The sequence below is a fragment of the Astatotilapia calliptera genome, chromosome 15, assembly GCF_900246225.1.
Source record: "Astatotilapia calliptera chromosome 15, fAstCal1.2, whole genome shotgun sequence".
In the NCBI taxonomy this organism is placed as follows: domain Eukaryota; kingdom Metazoa; phylum Chordata; class Actinopteri; order Cichliformes; family Cichlidae; genus Astatotilapia; species Astatotilapia calliptera.
Window position 1 is genome coordinate 38,621,494 of NC_039316.1, and position 21,005 is coordinate 38,642,498.

Sequence of the window (21,005 nt, forward strand, 5' to 3'; positions counted from 1 at the left end):
GCAGGCTATGCAAGTGTGAGACTGCGTGCATTTTTTAAAGTCAAAATTTACAGATTGTAGGATTCAAATATGAATCTAACAGCTGTCAGGTCTGAATTTGACACATTTCTGCATTTTCATTCAGCTTGTAACAGATCTGATACCAGAGAGAAGTTAAACAAAATCTGCTCATTGTGTGCACGAGGCTGTGAAAACACAAGCAAGAGACACAAGACTGATCTGTGTAGAAATGTAACTAAAAACTGGAAACACTGCAAGCAGCACTGTAAAGCCACTAGCACAGGACAGCCCAAGGTTAGGGAGTGCCTTCATAGCTTTGAGCCATCCAGCTGTGCTAACGCTGCACTCATTTTGATAACCCCTCCTCTTCTAATTCCTAATAATTGAACACTTCTAGAGACAACTATCACAGCCATAGGGAACAAAATAAGAGTTGCTTTTTTCAGGGTTAAATTCTGTTATTTGCTGTAAAGTGCATGAACTTAAATAGGTTTTGTAGGAATCATTTAAATGCGCTCCAAATTTCTTTCCCAAAAAAGGGAAACTTCTACAAATACTTATGCACGAAGGCAAAAATACTTCCACACCTTTTAGTCACAAAACTGACACTGCACCTCTTTAGTAAAATCTTACAGTAACTTTTTAATGCCAAAAGAGGGTTTCGCACTGCTGCAGATTGTTAGTCTGGCCTCAAATCTCTTGGTAAATGGGAATGGTAAACAGACTGGGTTATATAGAGTTTTTCTACTCTGAGCACTCAAAGCACTTTACACAGCTCCCCGAATTCACCCATTCACACATGCACTGTTTTTCTATGTTGTTTCTGTCTAAGAACCTTCTGTCTAACGCTCACACATACACACTCATAATCCCACGAATGCACCGGAGAGCAACTCGGGGTCTTGCCCAGGATATTTGATAGGTGACCTGCTCTACCATCTACCGCCTGAGCTACAGCAACCCCAATTGCAATTTATCATGGCTCTGATACAGGGATGACAATTAAGCTACTGCTGCTGTGTCATGTGGGTAACATCCCTGCTTTAGGGATGCTCCTCCTGTGAAAGAGAACTACTGTGTTGCACTTTAGCCACATGCAAAACAAGCTAGCTTTGGAAACAAAAGGATTTTATCTTTGAACTCAACTCTTGGAGACATTTTTAGTCAAATTTGGTTATGTCACAGGTGAAACTTCCATATAAAGAGGAAGTTTGAATGTAAACTTAACCCTTACCCTGAATTACCCTTAATTAACCCTAACGACAGCACTCAAACTGTCTGTAGGCTACACAAATGGATGAGTTATAGAACACACACTGTATGGACAGAACCAGCTGATATGTTGAAAATGTATTAACAAATTGTCAGTTTATTACCAACACTAATCTCAGTTTTGCTATATTGCCTTACGATGGCAAAGAAAAAGCCAAAGAGTCTTGTGGACAAACATGTAGCATCATCTTCACAATGTACTGTAACTCTGTGCTGTGTTTTGAGGTGGGGTGGTGCTCTTTTTTAAGAAATCAGTGTATGCACTGAAGCCCTGGCCTCTGAGATCAACCACTGAACCACTTCCAAATGCATCACTGCTGCTGAACGTGTTCATAAATGCAGAGAGGTCACTCACAGACTCGTGGTCCGTCAGGTCAGCCAAAACGAAGCAGCGGTACTGCTGCTGTCCAGGGAGCGGTTTGTTGTAGAAGCCGCTGTATTTCTTTTCGTCACCCAGAGTGAAGATCTCAGGGAGCGTATCCAGCTTGGCAGCGATGTAGGGCTGCAGGAAGTCATTGCTCTGCCTTTTCCTTCTCTGCAGGCTGCTGTCAGCACCGGACTCCAGAAGCTACCAGAGGAACAAAATATTATGAGTTGACATGACACTGGAGCATAGTGACACAAGATGACATAACAAACCTCATCTCTGTAGATGACGGCTCTCTTTTCCTGACCCTCTGTGACAGTTATACGATTCTTCCATTTTATTCACTTGTTTTACTCTTATTTATTTCTAATCCAAACCACCTTTAACTGTTGATCTGTTTTCACTTAATTAAGGCTTAAAGTCTGCATGTCTTACTGTAACAATGCTAACAATGTAACCAGGCAAGAAACTAATGGCTCCACAAAGCAACAATGCCACCGGAGCATTCATTAATAATGCAAAAAAAAAGCCAATGGGAGATGCCATGAGGGTTATATCCATCCTTTTCTTTACACTCTGCAGTTTTTATCACCTGTCTTATTGATTAGAATGAACTAAGTTGCTGAGACCTCTGTGTGACTGGTCAACAAAGTCAAAAGAACCAGTAAAGATGAGCAATGTGTAAGAAGACAAACAAACAGGGTGCCGATGTTAGTTAAACCACTTTATTATGAAATGTTATTGTTCAAAATGTTCGAAATGATGCTTCATCATGCTGCTGATGCACTACACTTTTGTTCAGCAGTTTGATCAAAGCTGCAATTTGCAAAAACATACTAGAAAATAGATTTCTCTAAGTCTAAATTGAAGCAATAAACCTTTTAATTTATTTTATTTTATTTTGTTTTTGAGCCACGTAAAAATGTTACTTCTATCTTATAAATTTGTGGTGCACTTGGTGAAAGGTGCATGTTGGAGGATGCCAAACGCCTTACAATTAGCAGGATTGAATTTATAAAGTCTGAAGGCCCTCTGTGACATTCAGGAAGCACCGAGGGTCGTGGCTTCATTACTGAAACTCAGCTGCTCTCTGTGTTCAGAGACAGACGTGTCTTTCAACCACCTGCTTTTGTCATTTTAGACCAACACGTCCCCGCAAAGCAACAATATTCAAGGTGACACTGACATACTGGGGACGGTTGTCTGCAGCAAAGTCACTTCAATCACATGGATGCATCTTCTTCCTTTTTTGGGTGCTGACATTTCAAACATTCACTTTGTAAGAAAAAGGAAATTTAACAAACAGCCGGTTGACAGTATTTCACTTAAAAACGTCTCAGATGAAGGTACTGGATCCCGTGCCTTGTGTCAGTTTCAGATGCTGCTTTCTGCTTCCTTCCTTTTATGGTCCAGTCCTTGGTCCTCTCACCTGACTTATCCCCCCTGCTTGGGAGTCCATGTGAGGGCCTAGGACCCCCCATCGTCAAAGTACATGAGGGCTGTCTGGCAGATAATTTGAGCCCTTTACGCACTTTTTCAATAAGTCTACGTTTCTCAAAATTTGCTTACATTCCCCACACTTCATAAGAAAAAGTGTCATTCAGAAAAACCCAAAACACTATGATATATGCCAAAGATATATCCTACTTTCTTGGATAACTAATAAACTCAAACACTGCTGCTGGAAGGAATTTGGACCTTTAAAAGCTAAATTACTCCTAATGTTTAGGTCTCCCTTTCCATCTGGAAAGCACCAATTAGCTGTATGTTTGGCTCACAGGGACATGTTGCCATTAATACGTTTTACCTTACTAAAAAAAATCACCCCGTTATGTCCTAAATAAGCAGGGCTTATAACGCCGGGGCTCATCCAGGATATATAAAAAAGGGAAATCTCTGAACTTTATAATCATGCCATAGACCAGGGGTGGGCAATTCCAGGCCTCGAGGGCCGGTGTCCTGCAGGTTTTAGATCTCACCTTGGGTCAACACACCTGAATCACATGATTACCAGGCCTCTGGAGAACTGCAGGACATGTTGAGGAGCTAATTTAGCCATTTAAATCAGCTGTGTTGGATCAAGGACACATCTAAAACCTGCAGGGACAGTGGCCCCCGAGGCCTGGAGTTGCCCACCCCTGCCATAGACCAATCCAACTCAGGGCAATAAATAAATAAACAGTAATATGAAGTTCTGTAGAATGAATAGAAACCTAAACCTGACCAGCCACCAACAACTCAAAAACAAAAAATACAAATATATGGATAAATCACACAAGATATAATAAATAAGCATTTAACATTGTGCACGACCAGATTGAAACATGCACTTGGCCTCCCTTTATTAGTAGGACAGAAGTAATGACAAGATTGATGTGCTGCCAACCATCTCTATTAGAAAATGACTCCACTAAAGTGAAGTGCTTTTCTTCAGCCAAACCCAGATAGTGATCTGCATTTTAGCAACAACACAATCTGCAGTAGAGGAAGCTGCGATAGTGACCAGTAAACACAAACCTCAGACACTGAACAACTCCATTACTTGTTGCTGTAGCTCCAAAATGACTGGAGTATAAAAAGCGGAGGCCAGAGTTACTAACAAAGACTAAAAAATACAATGCAGGTCACATTTAGACTTGTATGCAAATGATAACTATAAGTTAGTATAATTACACAGTCTTTATGCATCAGCATCCTATAAAAACAAAGACATAGACTTTAAACTGTGTATGCTGCTATTCTACAACACATACATGCCTTTTTACAGAGCTCATATTGGCCAGATTCAAATGTAATTGCACACTAATGCTTCTGTGATAACTGTGTGTTGTTTTATGCACACATGTATTGGATATGTTCAAGAGTTTCAGTTGAGGTCCAGTTGTCAGTGTTTGGAGTGAGAGCTGGTTTCAGGAAAACTACAAAATACCAAAATGCTTCTTTGTCAAAGATCAGGAGAAAAGGTTAAAAAAAGCCAGACTATGAAGAGCTGTGGGCGCATTGGTTAGGGCTTTACCGTGTATGGATGAAATGGTTCTGGATGGATTGCTGCTTCTGAGCTGGGAAACAGTTATTGCCCCATGTGAAGGGGCAAGAGAGCTGGGCCAGAAGTTTTTGAATTATTCGAATGTATTCCAAGCTCTCGGTTATGGTCACGAGCTCTACATGCAGCCAAAATGAGATGTGTGTCCCAATTCATAGGCTGCATCCTTCAGAGGACCTGGCCTCCGCGGTCTACGTGTGCCGGGTCCTTCATAGACTGAGAAGGCCCGAAGTGCGAGGCTGTGAAATGGGTTGGTCTAGCCTTCAGATTTGGAATTGGCTTGGCCGCGCAATGAATTCTGGGATAGGTTGGGTCACGAAGGACACACCCCATCCATCCTTCAAATTCGGGGAAATGAAGGACGCATTTGTCGGACGCATTTGGAGCAGCCTTCGTCGCCTAGCTATGACGTAATTGGCCTTGAAATGTGGCCTCCAAAGGATGCGCCCTATGAACTGGGTCATAGCTGCGTTTCTGCCTTAGACATACACCTGCTTCACCTTTACACTGAAAGTCCTGCTAGTTTGGTTCAAGGATCTTATTAGGAACACCTTTGCGCTATTTTCTTTTGGATGTTTTTTGACATGCAGAGTCAAAAGTTACATTTCATGGAAGTTTTATTTATTTAGAACCATTTTGCAACAACACTTAATTTAAGGTAAAGACACTGCTATACTAGCTATTATAGTAAACACCATAAAATCCATTATAGCTGCCGGTGTGACGTTGCCCATTGGTTTGCAAAGTCCTCTTTTGAAGCTTGAAGCATTTTGGCTGTCTCGTACTTTATTGAAGCCATGACTGATAAACTAAGGGATACTTTAGCTACTTGTCTGTCACTACCCAAGTCATACATTGTTTCAGTGATTTCTATACAGTCTGCACAGCAATGAGGATGAACCCCCCTCTGACCCTTGGAAATAATTCAGGTTAAAGCTCTTCTACACTGGCTTAATTTTTTAAGACCTAGAAAGTCCATCTTTTACATTTTTATTTAGTTTATGACCGCAACTCTCCAGTTGAAGCAAACAAGGGTCTAGACTATGAGATACCAGACTCCAGATCTTTGCCTTCATTGTTAGACCATTATCCACTGGCATGCATTTCATAATTTGTCAGGGGAGGGAATTAATGACAAACCCATAACAGTTACTGCACAGCTCAACCTGATCAGTCTGCCTGCAGACATAGTAAAAGCCCATCTCCTTTAGATCTTGCTCAATGAAGGCTCACGGGAATACAACGCAGTGCAGCGCCTCATGTATGTAAATGACACCTTAAGCAGCAGTTCTGTTGTAGGTTAGAGAGGACTTGGAAGAGATACAATAAAATCAAAGCTAAAGGATTTTACTGACACTAGGTAATTATATACAGTTGCAGGTGAAGCAAAAAAAGCCCCATTTCTTTCTTAGTTGTTATTTTACGTTTCAGGAGCAGAGCTGACTCAGCAGTTAATGTGTCAGCAAGTTTTAAAGCAAGAACAAAGCAAAATCTCAGAATGATGCACAGCAGTTAGTTTACTCTTTGAAAAACTTCATTTATTTTTGAGTTGTAGATTCAACAAAATTAACTACTGAACTCCCGTGCCACCATTTAGCTCAGCATTAACCCAATATGGTTTACAAGAGGGGCCAACATAAGAGTGATGCCACACCGCCCCGTCTGCATTATGGGAGATGCAGCAAATTAAACTGAGTCAAAAATAGAAACAAAGCTTCAGACATGAGGTAAGATTTCCCTTTGCCATCATCAGTGGCAACTCTGTACAAATATTCCTCAATCCACATATTGATGCATGATGATTTTTCTTTAATCGCCTCTATTTAGCCTCGCAACATTTCCAATTGTAAACAACATTTTCGTTTGATAGCTTCTGACCACATCTACACTTTGTTTTTTAGTATCTCTGACTGCATGACGGTGAGAACAGTCAAGTCATTCGAATATTGTTTGTCCCTCACAACCTTTTTGAATTGTTGCGTGTAATGAATTGTGTAATGATGCTAGAAGGGCTTCAGTCTGATTGGTTGTGAAAATTCATCATGAAGACATGTAAATGAAAACAAAGCTAAAACGCAAAGCATGCAGTGACGTCAGGCGGTGCTCTAAAAAGCCGAAGAACGCTGCATTCTTTCGTAAGCGACACACGAGGGTGGTTGAAGAAGCGGATTCATAATCACAGCATTTCTAGATCAGAAGGTGTCAGTGATGTTTCAAAACTGCCAAGGTGCCACTAAATTATAAAAACTGATTCCCATTTATACTGCTGGAAACATTTTCCTGTAATGAAGGTGCACGAACTCTGTTTTGTCACTCACACTGCAATAACTTACATTTTCATTCAGTGTTTCTCGCCCTTTTCCAGATAAACATGGGCAGAAAAACATTTAGCAGCTTTAATCACCTGTTTTCAATGTTATCAGTCCCATGCATATTGCCAGTAGGTTTCCTCCTCCACCTTATACCAACTCTCTGTCACCTTACTGCTGCTTCTACCCTTCACACTGGGACTAATAAGGAAATTTAACTGCAATAAAAAAACGAACAATAAAGTGCAGTTCCCTCAATGGCCACTTGAGGCTGCTTCTGGTTTTTAATTTCCCAGTTTATACCAGGCTGAGTGATTCTGTTTTTAGTGTTCCTGGATCACATTCACATGTGGGCTTGTCTTTGCATGGTTTACCCTGCATTTGTGGATGGCACTGTAAGCTGTGCTCACACACAGTGATGTCCATGACACATGTTTGATGTCGTGCTGCCCGAGGACACAAAGACCACTGGCATCCAATACTGAGTTTTGGCCTTGATGACGAGATATTTAATGTCTTTGCAATTTTATGTTGAGGAACATTTTTCTGAAATTGTTATACAATTTGTAGATGATTTGTAGAGAAGCTCCGCCTCTCTAAGATGCTCTTTTACCTAATCATGTGACTGACCTACTGGCAGCTAACCTCCAGTTATAGTTTCTTTTTTTATACCATCACTGCGGTAACCTTTTGTTTGCCCCGTCCCACTTTTTTGGAGACGCTTTGCTGTCATCAAATTTAAAAGCAACATTTTTCTTAAAATTGTACATCTTTCATGTTTTAATATTTGATATTTTCTACGTTCCAATATGGACAAATTACTGCAGCTTATGTCCCAACTTATTTGAAAGACTTTTTCTAGGATTTGACTCCTTTTTTGCTTTTACCCAGTGTTCACAAAATTTATGGCAACAATTACAACTGATAAAAGAGCCGTTTTTAAGATTGTCAGCAACAATGAAATCAAACTGAACTAGACATCCGCTCACCTCTTGTATGTCCATGTCTTCAGGGTTTTCCCATCTCCTCAGAGAAACTGGAGTGACAGGGACAACCACTATGTAGTACCACCTGCACAAAACGTATAATGCACCCATATATGATTGTGCACCAAACACACACACAGAGCTTCAATGTTAAGAGAAGATAAGTTTATGAGGAAATTCACCTGTTACCACAACACAAGAGTCAGAAGCACAAAGTGAATTAAAGACGTATTAAAAGACTAAAAAATGCAGTTTATATGTATGCATGTGTCTAATGTTGTTTCAGCACATCTTGTAGATCTTCTCCATAAACTTTCTGAACCTTCTCTTAAACAGATGCATTCACTGAGCCTAATGAGAAGGTCTGGTTTGGACATTAGCATCTTTTTTCTCCACTGACTCCACTCCTCTTAATTACTGCTTACTTGTGGGCTATTTCTTCGGAGAAACAAACACTTGAAACACAATTAATTATTTCTATGTGCTTGTCTTCTTGACCACGCTGGGTAATAATATGAAATAAACTTCTTGTGAAATGCACCATTTGCATTGGGATTCTTATTGCTGATTACCTCAAATTGCTTTCTGGTATCATGAGAGGGCTACGAGTTGCAGTGGGGCGACTGTTAATATAGTCGTGTGGTTTTCTGCTGTAATCACGGAGCTGTTGGGCCAGAGGTTTGATTGTCTTGTTTGCACTTAAAACTACTCTGACCTTAAAGAAAACGCTTCTGCTTCTGATAATTGGCTCGCTGTGAAGTGGGTAAAACATGACAAGAAGTTAATAAAGAGAGGCTGTAATGGCTGGTGAAAAACGCCAGAATTTTCTGGCTTTTTAAGATGTTTGAACTGCTAATACGCTGAGTGTATGTTGGGGGAAATAGCCTGGCACTCTATAGATGCAGTGGACAAGACATTGCTGAGATTCACACGTACCCATACGGTCTATAGAACCTGGCTCAGATCAGCTGACAGGACTGGCTAATACCCTGACACTCAACGCTCTTGGCGCCTAAAAACCAACACGACGGTATCTAACACACTAATACTGAGATGAGGAAATGAGAAAATCCAGTGATGTTGCAGCTCTGAAATATGGCCAAACTGGTGGCAAGTGGCATCTTGGCAGCTGCACGCTTGACTTTTCTCAGTTCATGGGCAGTTATTTTGCGCCTTGGTTTTTCCACACGCTTCTTGCGACCCTGTTGACTATTTTGAATGAAACGCTTGATTGTTCGATGATCACGCTTCAGAAGCTTTGCAATTTTGAGACTGCTGCATCCCTCTGCAAGATATCTCACTATTTTTGACTTTTCTGAGCCTGTCAAGTCCTTCTTTTGACCCATTTTGCCAAAGGAAAGGACGTTGCCTAATAATTATGCACACCTGATATAGGGTGTTGATGTCATCAGACCACACCCCTTCTCATTACAGAGATGCACATCACCTAATATGCTTAATTGGTAGTAGGCTTTCGAGCCTATACAGCTTGGAGTAAGACAACATGCATGAAGAGGATGATGTGGACAAAATACTCATTTGCCTAATAATTCTGCACTCCCTGTAATACTGAGATGAGGAAATGGAGGAGCAGTCATGGAAACTGTCAGTGTTAAAACAGACAAACTGTCAGCACTGACCTGACAGCCGCTGCGTCCGGGACCTTCGGCAGGCTGATAGTCACTTTACCACCTTCCTCCACATCTATATGGTGTTGAGCTGGTTTCACCGTCAGAAGGTCCGGAGCCGTTCGGATGGAGACCTGCTGCTGGAGGCCGCCAGCACTATTCCCTCGGCTCATTAGCACAAACGAATAATCAGTGTCTGGCTGCAGCTGTGTGATCAGCTTCCTTTTCAGGTTGCCTTGAACCTCCACACTCTGCTGGTTGTACAGAATCTACAGCAGGATGGAGTTATAGAGGTTAATTTACACCTTGCACTACTGTAATAATTATCACTGTGATGCCTGTCACCAATATCCAGCTCTCTGTTTTACCCAAAACAACCAGTTTTCTGCCTGCATGAAAGAGAGCGCTGAGCTTACCTTGACAGGCACTTGAGATTTGTATGTTTCTGGCACTTCCCAGGTCAGCAGGACCGAGGTCTTTGTCACAGCCTTCACACCAAAGTTCTTGGTAAACACTGAGGGAAGATCTGGATGATTATTAGGTGGTTAATTTGATTGTGAATATGACTGAGATGATTCAGTGCTGATGAGGAGGTGCAAGAAAAGCAAGACAGTTACGGGGAACACTACCAGATAGATCTCGGCACAGTTTTTATGATTTTATGATCTATAAAAGCACAAACAGGTGTTTGGCAATAACAAACGACCAAAAACTGCTGTTTCTCTAATGTCCACTTAAGCCTGCCACTACATTTTTTATACAACTCACTTGTTTCATTTGTATTAAGGATAAACTGTACATTATCAGTGGCATGAAAACGTTTACATGTGTGCAGCTGACAGATGTCTGCTCGATTAATGCCAGCTTGCAGTTTTGATAACTTTAATTGGAATTTTAATGCAATTATCTGAAAAACAATATTGCTTGCTGTGCATGTAATTGTACTAACAGTCAAGAAAGCTTGTGCTCCAATTAGTGACTTATGCTAATCAGCAGGTAACTACATGATGCACCAACAGAATCCAGGCTTATGCCTCATATCCAAATAATATCGAATAACTATCATAGCAGTGAGCAAAGATGACATGACACACATGGACTATGTAGGAAACTGTAAACAAACATAAATGATATAAATATAAATGAGTTTTTTTCATATTTAAAATTCCTCGCGTGCGTTAGTGACACTTGTCAATATCATAACCAGCTTCATGAGGTTTTCATCTCAAAAGGTTTCCAATGAAAAGATCATTGTAATAAATAACACACAGGACTTAAGTGTATCTTTAACTGTTTTCAGATGGTATGCTATAATGAGGTCTAACTTAGTGAACTAAGTGGATTTAATAGTGTGAGACTCACACACACTCACAGGAACTAGCTGCTTGCTTCCTGCATCAAATATGGCCAGAAAGTCCTTGTTTAACATCTCTAGAGAAGAATCCTACAGGGCTGCAGTTTGCAAATGCCAGCTAGAGGCAATGGTTATTAAATAAATAAAAACTCTCCAAGTTGTCAGTGGAGTAAAGTCACTTGTGACTCTACTTACTGTCTAAACTCGTTTTAATTTTCACTTTGAATCTTACAAAGTTACTCTAGTAAAACCCAGGAATAAAAAAGGGTAGAAACTGAACATAATTTGTTTCCCTGATGAAGTTCTGCTACATTTCTTTGAGTTATGTAGAGGACAGAACTAAATAATACTGGGACTAGCCTCACCCTCCTTTCAGTTTCATCTTGTTCTCAAGTTATTGCATTCACACGATTTTCAGAAACTTGCTCTGACCTTGAGGTCGAGATCACTGAGATTTTTAGTAGCTGCACCTAAGCCTGTGGTTCTCACCTGGCATGGAGGTGGACATGGTCCTGCTCTGGATGCTGGGGCTGATAGGTCCTCCGCCCTTGCTGGTGAAAGCTTGGACTCTTATGTCATAGGTTGTGTCAGGCTGCAAACCGTAGACGGTCATCTGTGTATCTGTGGTAACGTTGGTGCTGTTGTTCGGGCTGTTAATGTCTCGGTACATCACCACATACTTCACAATCTTCCCATTTCTTTCAGCCAGAGGAGGCGGGTCCCAGGCCAGTTTGGTGGAAGTTGCAGTAAGGCCGACCACGCTCAGGTTTTGCGGGTAGCTGCTGGGAATGTCCTCAGGGGTGCTGATCTCTTTTACATACTCCTCCCCGTTCCCTGCTCTGTTTTTGGCACACAGTTTGAAGATGTACACGGCACCCTTGTGGAGGCCGGTGACTGTGAAATGATCATCTGTCTTCTTGAAGTGTTTAATGGTGAAAGCTTCCTCCTCTGCTCTCTTGTACTGCAGCTGGTATCCCATGTGCTCCCCAACCATTTCTTTAGGGGGCTGCCACTGGATTAGAGCGGTGTTCCCGATGGTGGTGCTGATCATCATAGTGGGCTTTCCAGGAACTGCGATGCAGGAAACATTTGTAAATATTCAGCACTGAAAGACACATTTAGATATGATCTAGCTTATTTTCTTAGCTGGTTGGAAGGTATAGGACCTGTTTTTGAGATCATCATAAAGGCCACACTACTTTTTATTATCAGAAGAACAAAGACTGTTATTCAGACTAGCTTTTGAGTCTAAAAAGCTCTTTAAACCTGTGTTTTTGTGTGTGTGTGTGGGGCGGGGTTCCTAATGACCAGCAGGGGGCAACTCTTCTGGCTCCACAAGAAGTCAAAGTTGCAAAGACGTCTGTTTGCAAAATTCATTTTTCTGATGTGTAAATTATGGTGGAGTGAAACAGACAAAGTAAGGAATGCTTTTCAGAGGGGCTTTGTGTGCAGTGCTGTTGGACTCTTAGTACAATCTGCTCATTGCTAATGACATCTGGTTTAAAAAACAAGACCTGCTTCTCAGTATACTTGGGTTTACTTTAGTTCTTGTGAAATATCATCTGTCAATTCCAACTCAAAGAAGTCGAGCATGCTACAAATGCCTCTGTGTGTACTTGCCCCGCCCGTTCTATCGAGGATGTAATGAGTGTTGACTTGTGTTGACTTGTGCTGACTTGTGTTGACTTGGGGCAGCCAAGTATTCTAGAGTACATTTTGAGGAAAACTCAAAAGCAACAGTGTGAGCACCCAAAGTTGTGACTTAGGTTTAGAAATTTTACTGTTTCTGTGGCAAAAAGCAAGATTTCAAGATCTTTTATATAAGAATGCAGCTGTTTGCCTATTTGCAAAACCGTTTAAGAAGCTCTTTCAGGATGATACCGAGCTAAACGTAAAATGGAGCCAACATTAGCTCATATTATTATCAAAATCAGACAAACAGAAAAAATCAGACTACGCAGGACTAAAAAAAACTCCTGAAAGGTATTAAATGGAGACATATTAGAAAACAAGCAGGAATGTGATCAAGATATGGCCTCAGATTTGTTGTATTAGTTGTATGCAACACACACACCTGCTCCTGTGGTGGTGGCCACCTTGGCCTTGCTGCGAGCTCCGTCACCCTTGGTAGTATATGCAGCCACAGTCACAGAATAGGTTGTTTCTGGGAGCAGACCTGCTATAAAGGCCTCCTGCTCAGCACAGAGACACGGGGAAGAAAAGAGGAGGAGGAAGAGAAACGGAGACAAAGATGAAGAGAGGATGGAAAAAACAGACGAAAGGGCAACAAAATTCAAGTTGAGACAACAGCTTCAGTTCAATTGGCAGAAAATTTAGTGCACTGAGTAACTGAAGCACACAACACATGCATCAGCTTCACATTTCCACCACTCAAGGTATTCTGACATTTCCACACCACCCGAACACCAACCTGTTCACAACACTCCAGTATACCATCACTGCACATCAGCACCGAGTGCTACAAAAGGCTTTTGGAAACGAAGGTTCTTCAGAGATTGTTCCCCGTTTCATTATCTGTTTTTCTTTTATTTCTATTCTTCTTTAACTGGTAACTGCACAGATGCAGTTTATGGACGTTGAATCCAGAATCCTGATCTTCTCTTTGAAGAAACGAGTCATGAGAAGATAATGAAAACATACCTGCTGTTTGTCCAGTTAGATAATTCAAACTAGAACATAAAACCATTTTGTTAGTAGGTCCACCTAACCAGTGAGTGACAGCAACAAAAGAACGAGGCAGTCAATGAGCACAACAACAAGCGATGGTCTCCTGGCTGATTACTCAGTGACCACCAACCACCATCAACCTCCGGCTTTCTAGCGATCTGATACGACAGCGTTATTTCTTGGTGTCCGATCCTGCATCAAGGAGCCAAAGCCAAAAGACAGATGGCGTCTGACAAAAGTGCGCTACGTAACACGATGCTGATGCTGCACTGCTCAGCCTGTTCATCTCACACCATACTCAGACTTGAAGATGCTGACGCTCAACCCAGCTGCAAAGCCCCACATCACATACAGAAGGTCACCTTCTGTCAAAGCCAACAAAACCATATCATTTACAAAAAGCAACGGTGCGACCGTGTGGTTCAAATCACAGACAACGAAAACATCCCCTGAAAATGTGGAGGACTTAGTGCCAAGGACCTGAACACAGCTCTCACTTTGTTTTACGAGGATCTGATGCCTTCCAGTAATCTACCCACAGAACATAAGCCTTCTCCAAGTATACAAAACAGTCACTGTCAGCAATATTAACTCAAATGTGTTTTATGATAAAGACCTCTCAAAGAAACTCGTCTCAGGAGAATCTCTGCCATGCACATTAGGCTACATGTTCGAACGTGCTCGTCCAGCCGCGTTAATATAGCCACATGTACGGCCTGTCAACTGCCGCGAGTCCATGAAGAGGCACGAAAAAGGTCCACTTTTCTCAGATAGCAGAGGACTGCTTTCTACTCCTGAGTGCTGAGTGGAGCAGAGCTGCAGAGATGAAGGAGCGTGTGATGAGAGAAAAATGGCAGCGGGAAAGTGGTGTAGCTGCGAGTGTGTGCGGGGGTTGATAGTTCCAGTAAAGAATGCCCAGTGGGTTCCATTTTGCCCATCATGACCGTGCCTCTGCCTACAGCCCAGGGGCTGCTGAGCCACGGAGATGTCACTGCAAATTAGCAAAGCGCTGCCAAAGGAAAAGGGGGGGTGTTCCAGAAACAACCACCACTCTAATTATTATTCTGTGGCAGGCAGTTTAATATCTACCACTGGATATTTAAAAGGGGTGTCTTCTGCTAATTTAAGAGCAGAGACGTACAAAACTGAATTCAGCCGGGGCGTAAAGAGTTAAGATGTTTCCCTCCTTCCTGTGTTCTCTGCAGGGCAAAGAAGGTGAAAGATGAGAGAGAAATGCGACTCATGTGAAGCTACTGAAGTCCTCTAAAAGCCTCATTATTTTAATCTGCTGCTATTCCTTTCCACTTTTGTTGCCAGAGATTTTCTTGCTTTTGAAATGGGGAGAAAAAAAAATCAAATTGGTCTTTCATCTGTCTTTCAAACGCAGTGCGAGCAGGAGTCTGCAGGGATGAATTCCCAGGGACTGAACAGATGATACACTTTACATTAAGACATGAGACATCTCTCCTATGAGGGGAGCGTCTGCTTTAACGGGAGCCAATCAATCGGCAGTGACTTCCTGTGTGTCAGACATCAAACGCTGCTGTCCTCCACCTCCTTGTCTTTTCAACCTCCATCACCAGTGGGGGAGATTCCACTAATGTTGGGAACAAATCCACTACAAAAGCGCATTAGCAGTTCGCACACTGCGCGGATTCTTCCTCACATGAAGAGGGAAGGACACGTGTGCCTGATATTTCAGTGGATGCTGGAGACCCTTCAACAACACCCACAGTCAGCATGTTACATTTAGGAATTTGATCAATTTGATGCTTTAGATGGCAGCTAGGGAAGCTGAGCTAACAGTCTGCAAGCTTGTTAGCCATGGCTCTGGAAGCATACAGCTAGACCTTTGTTCAAGGGCTGGGCTTCCTTACCCAATTTAAACTGGACATATTCCTCTTTGTTCTAGCAGTGGATGCTCATTAGACATGGCCAAAGTTTCCAATAAGGACATTTGTACAAGTAATCGCTGTGAGATAAAAGGTCAGGCTTCACACTGCTTTTTCCTGCTCAGTTTCACACTACTTTTTTTTTCTGTGTGTTGTCAAAGAGAGAGATCTCTTATGTGGTCATCAAGACGCTCTACTGCTCAAACCTTATGCAGCCAAACAGAAGAATGTGGGCTTAGGGTTTGGGGGGGACGGACGGACACAAGAACTAAAATTTGAAGCTGGGAATGAAAGTCCCTTTAAGCAATAGCCTTTCTGGCCACTCTCCGTTTAAGTATTGTGTAGGTTGCATTATTTATTACCTGTGCTGGACTGACGTATTGAACCGTTGCAGAGGGAAACTTGTGCTCAACAGTAAATGCACAAAGTATTTCTATTGCTGGAGCATTATAAGGTGTTCGTGTTGGGGTTTAATCTCTTAGAGAAACGACTCTGGGTTAATTGTGTAGAGTTTGAAAGGAGTTGTTCCTCGAAATAACTGACCCATTTAAATAAAACAGGCACAGCTTACTGAATAAATAAAATATGAAGTCGAAATAATTAAAACGTTTTAGAGACTTCTTTTTTGGTTTCAATCCAGTTAAAGGGAAAACTCATGCGCTATGAAAAATTTAATGAGTGTTTCAGCTTTGCTCTTCATTACAACAGAAATTGGAAGGATGGGTCTGAAATGAGTGTTACCCCGTGGACAGGGCCTCTCAGGGGCAGATGTGGCGAGTGGCTCTTTCCACTGTGCAGAACTATGGATGGCAGGGTCATCTGAACGACTCGTCTTCACAGTTTAACACGGTTTGGCTCTGTGTGATGTCAGCAGAGAGGACATCATATCTCTCATCTCAGACGCACAGCTCTGGCCCGACGGTCCCTCATTCTGGTCAAAGCTTCTATTTATGAGGGCCAATCAAGAAGAAAGCTGGCTTAAAGGCACGATAGTCTTAAAAGTACATTTTGTAATTACTCTGTGAAGCTCTGAACCAGAGCTTTCATCGCTCGGTGGCATTTTACCATTTGGTAGTTAAATATGTTTAGAAATGTGCTGCTATAGTTTTCTTTTTAATCCTTCCAACATTTCCTCAACAGCTGCTTTTTCCCCTGATATTGTAAATAAAAATGTGTTGATTCCTACAAAACAAAACTTACAGTGACTTGAAGCGCCAACATGTGGTAGAAATTGGTATTACACAAAAGTGCTGCCTGGCCCTACAACAATACTGCATAGTTATTATTGTAGGCTTTTACTATACAAATAAAGTTGAACTGAATTAAAATGAAATTGAATACATATTTTAGATTTGCAGTGGTTCTTTCTGCACATTCTGTTGACTGTTCATAATTCTGATATGCTTGAAATTGTTTTTAATTTCAGTTTACCTGTAAAGTATTAGCAGAGAAGTAAGTACATGCTGGCAGGTAACACTAAGCAACCAAGGCACTGTTTCCACAAGCACATACAAACGTGGCTTTTCGTTTAAATCCAAGAACCATATTTTATAAAGGTAAAAAAAACAAAGAAACAATACAAACACATAACCACAAAGAAAAAGAAGCAGAACCACCGACTGTTGTTTTCACCCTGTTATTAATAAATGTATGTCATCAATAATGTACAGGTCCACAGAGAGCAGCCGGCGTGTTCTTAAATGTGAACTTTATTTTCCTTTGCAGTCTGTGCTTGTGGAGAGCTCCACTGTAATAACTGAGTATTTAATAAGTACTTAATAGTGAACAGTAGCAATGAAGTTGAAACCTAAATTAGTTTTGTCCCAAAAAGGATCTAAAAGAATCTAAAATGTTGCTCAATGCCGGGTTACACCGAGCCTGCTTTTGAAGAACTTCCTTCAGTTTATTTTCCATTAATTCTACTTCATTAGAAACTCACTAACAAGCTGTTAGCTCATCAATATGATGTAATATTATGAAAGGAAGCATCAACGCTGTGAAGAATAAGTGATGTCACTGTTTAGTCAGAGCACAGATGCAATACGTCTGACTGTGCCTACAGTCATTTACAGTGAGTCACCAGAGCACAGGCAAGGTGCACGACTGAGAATGCAATCAAAACGCATTTTCCACTTTCCCAAACTAACCACAAGAGGCTGAAAATATTTCTTTCAGACAGCAGCTATTGCAGAAACAGTGTCTGCTGATTCTAGTCTCTAGTATTGTGTAGTATCAGACCTTTGTCATTTATAAAAACAATTCTACATGATTTTTCAAATTGCAAAAATCAGTTACCTGCAAACGGTCTTTAAATTTCTCTCTGTCTCAGCTTCTAACAGGTTTGGACAAGAATAGGTGCACAAATGTTGAGGACCTCGCTTCTTGCATGAGAAATGACGCAATAGGAGCCACAAAACAGCAGCGTGTTGTGTATGCACTGATTTGATGTGTCTGCCTAGTGCAAATAAGACAATCTTACACAGACTGTAAGTGAGGTCAAAGCGTGAACACATAGCCCACAGAGCACACACCACAGAACAAAATATGTAAAAGAAAATCCATTTACAGCAGTACAAACTGAGCCCCAACTCCCTGTAATCCTTCAACAATAAGCCCCGTGCTTTGCACTACAGGTAGACACAAACATCTAGTTTACTCTTGAACTATGGGACTGTGTGTCTGCTGCACCGGTGCACAGACTTACAACACTATTGTGATGGGCACTGCAGAGAAGGAATGGAGCAGAGAGCTGGAAGGGAAGCACTGTACTTTTCATGCTCACAAACAAAAGCAGTATGCACTGATGTCTCTGTGGATTTGGATTGCAGAATAAACCAACAGCAGCTGCATTCAAGTAGAATAAATAAGCAGACACTCTTTATTGGATGGAAGGTAGCATAAAGCAGACGTCTGCGTTACACAGATTCCACATTCAATAAAATAACAATGTGATGTGAGGCAGCAGGAGACACTGAGCACTTGTTTGACAATTACTGCTGCAGAGTCTAGAATATTGTGTGTGTTCAGTAACAGTATGTCAGCTAAACAGAGATCCCTTTGCTGGCTCAGAAAACCAACAGTGAAACCACGAGCCCGACTTTACTTGCAGAATAAAGTCAACAGAGTATTTACAGCTGCATTCCTTCAAAGACTGGGAGGCTGTGATTCAAGAAACACACCAATAAGACACCCACACCAAACATGTACGTGCACGCACACACATACAAACACACACTGTGAGCAGCTGCCACAGGTGCCACCCTGGTTTTCACCAACACATCTGTAAAGGCTGTGAAGGTTTACGCCACCGTCTGCCAGTCTCCTCTCTGACCCGAAAAGCTGTCAACTTATTAAATTAAATTAAGATTTGAAAATAGTCTCAAATTTTAAATCGTTACACATTTGTGATCATTTGTTTTAAATTATGAACAAAGGCAGTTCTCAGACTCTTGTTAGATTGGTTTTCCCTCTTGTGGATAAGAAATTTGAATTTGTTTGTTTTTTCAATATTCACATGTGACCTTTGGTCACTTTCACTAACCCTACACTTTTCACCACATTGTCACTATATATGGTTTAGATTTGGAGTCCTCTAATATGGCCGTACGAGGTTGGGTTGAATTAAACCTATTAGCCTAATTAGCAAAATGCCGTCTGCATCTGTTGTGCAATTCTACAACATACTGATATCTGTGCAATAAATATACAGCCTTGCATTGGCATTATATAAAAATGTATTGCGATCACTCGAACACCTTAATTAACTAAACTGAAAAGCAGAGATCTAAGATATCTTGCTTACATCAGGTATAACTGAGAAAATGTTACTACTTGGTTTTGTAGCTGCCGAGCGCCATCAGGCTTCTTCTTCTTTAGACTGCTAACTGAAGAGAAAGGTAGGTGGAAAATAATTGTGTTAGTACCCACACAGAGATCATGGGATGCTGTGACAGAAAACACACTCGCCATAACCCCTGTCCACACAACACGCACTGTGACTACTCACGCAGTCCGCTGAGTCTTCATGAGTCCACTGATGAAAAACAGGGAGCGCAGCCAGAAGAGCAGAATGTTTGTTCAGCTCAGCAGGAACACTACAGTGATCAGGGACTGAAGGAGGAACAGGTGCCACTTTAAACTTCATGTGGAAATGGAGGTAATGTGTGAATAATGAGTGCTCTCCTCTGTAGTGCCGACTCATGAGGGGAGTCTGGCCCAGGCTCATGAGGGGCTCCAATTTAAGAAGAAGGGCGATAACGAAAACTCGTGTTTTCTTGCAAAGAGCTCGATTCGCTCAGGCAGCACATTCAGAGCCGCTGACTCACCTGCCAGATAAACCCAGTTTCCTCAACTTGGGGATGTGAATCACACACTGAGGCGTGCTCTAGGTTTGCTCTATTAAGTGCCTGATTTCATTCATTGTTGTCTTTGTTGCCTAGATGAATATTTATGGTGCTTTTCCAAAAAGAAACATAAATTTAATGAAATAATCCGTTTCTAGTGAGTTACTATGGTTTTTCCTGGATTTTACAGATATAGATGTATTCAGAAAAATAACTAAGATATGCAAAGCTTTTTTCAGCCATCGTTTACTTAACATTGATGGTTCTTCATCAATGTTATGGATCATTTAAAACCAGGTCAGTTTCATTTTAATATCAGACACAGCCATAGAACAAAATCACTTGCCATTATGCATTGTGTACATTATCTGATAGTAAATCTAGAGGCAGGTAATATTTTTACATTTTTTTAACAAAGGGGCTATTGACCATTTTGATGAAGAAGTTATGGGAATGCATCCATGCACACTTTAGTAAACAGATCAAGTAGACAGCTGTAGATTCTGTTGCAGGTTTACATAGAACTCAGAGGAAAGACTTCTCGAAACAGCTGCAAACAAAAACCTACTTATAGATGCCCTAAATGTTCATTCAAAACTGAATATTTCCATTACTTGTGATTTTGTTAATCGCAGATTGTTCTCGTGTTAGTTACCACAGACGTTTCGGATTTTTCCATTTTTAATGTCTATTTCAAATGACTATTTTAACAGTCATCCAGAGTTTCTAGAAAGTTACTATAAATGTTTTTCTAGTTTTACATCACAACCAGATTTGACTAAAAATCTGGAAACGTTGCGGTCTGAGAGCAAAGAGCTCTATGAAACTAGGAGGTCTTTAAAACATGACAGGAAGTTCTTTCCGTTGTAACACTGTGACATGAAAACATGGATGTTTACGTCTGAAGCTTGTGTGCAGTGATGGACAAACGTTTTGGCAGTGGCACCATAGCCCAGGTAAGTTTTTATTATTTGCCAATAGAACATTTTGACACTTATGAAATCACTGTGACTGTTCTTCATTTTATCACAGAAACAACAACAACAAAAAAGAAAATACTGCCCGTGCTCCCTCTCAGCCTCCGAGCAGATACACACATCAAACTCCTGTGTCACCACATTAA

At 41.3% G+C, this 21,005-nt stretch overlaps 1 protein-coding gene across 27 annotated transcripts in view; it reads right to left on the minus strand.

Moving 5' to 3' along the window:
- The window catches only part of ptprfa (protein tyrosine phosphatase receptor type Fa), a 361,887-nt gene that overhangs the window by 62,512 nt on the left and 278,370 nt on the right, over positions 1-21,005 (minus strand). For 20 of the 27 annotated variants that reach the window (XM_026143460.1, XM_026143466.1, XM_026143465.1 and 17 more), the window contains 6 exons: positions 13,034-13,151; positions 11,449-12,030; positions 10,022-10,131; positions 9,618-9,874; positions 7,981-8,062; positions 1,628-1,840 (listed from right to left, as the gene is read on the minus strand). In XM_026143460.1, coding sequence (XP_025999245.1) covers positions 1,628-1,840; positions 7,981-8,062; positions 9,618-9,874; positions 10,022-10,131; positions 11,449-12,030; positions 13,034-13,151 — 1,362 coding nt within the window. The remainder of the gene's footprint in view (positions 1-1,627; positions 1,841-7,980; positions 8,063-9,617; positions 9,875-10,021; positions 10,132-11,448; positions 12,031-13,033; positions 13,152-21,005) is intronic. The other 7 variants (XM_026143474.1, XM_026143473.1, XM_026143480.1 and 4 more) reach the window with 1 other exon arrangement.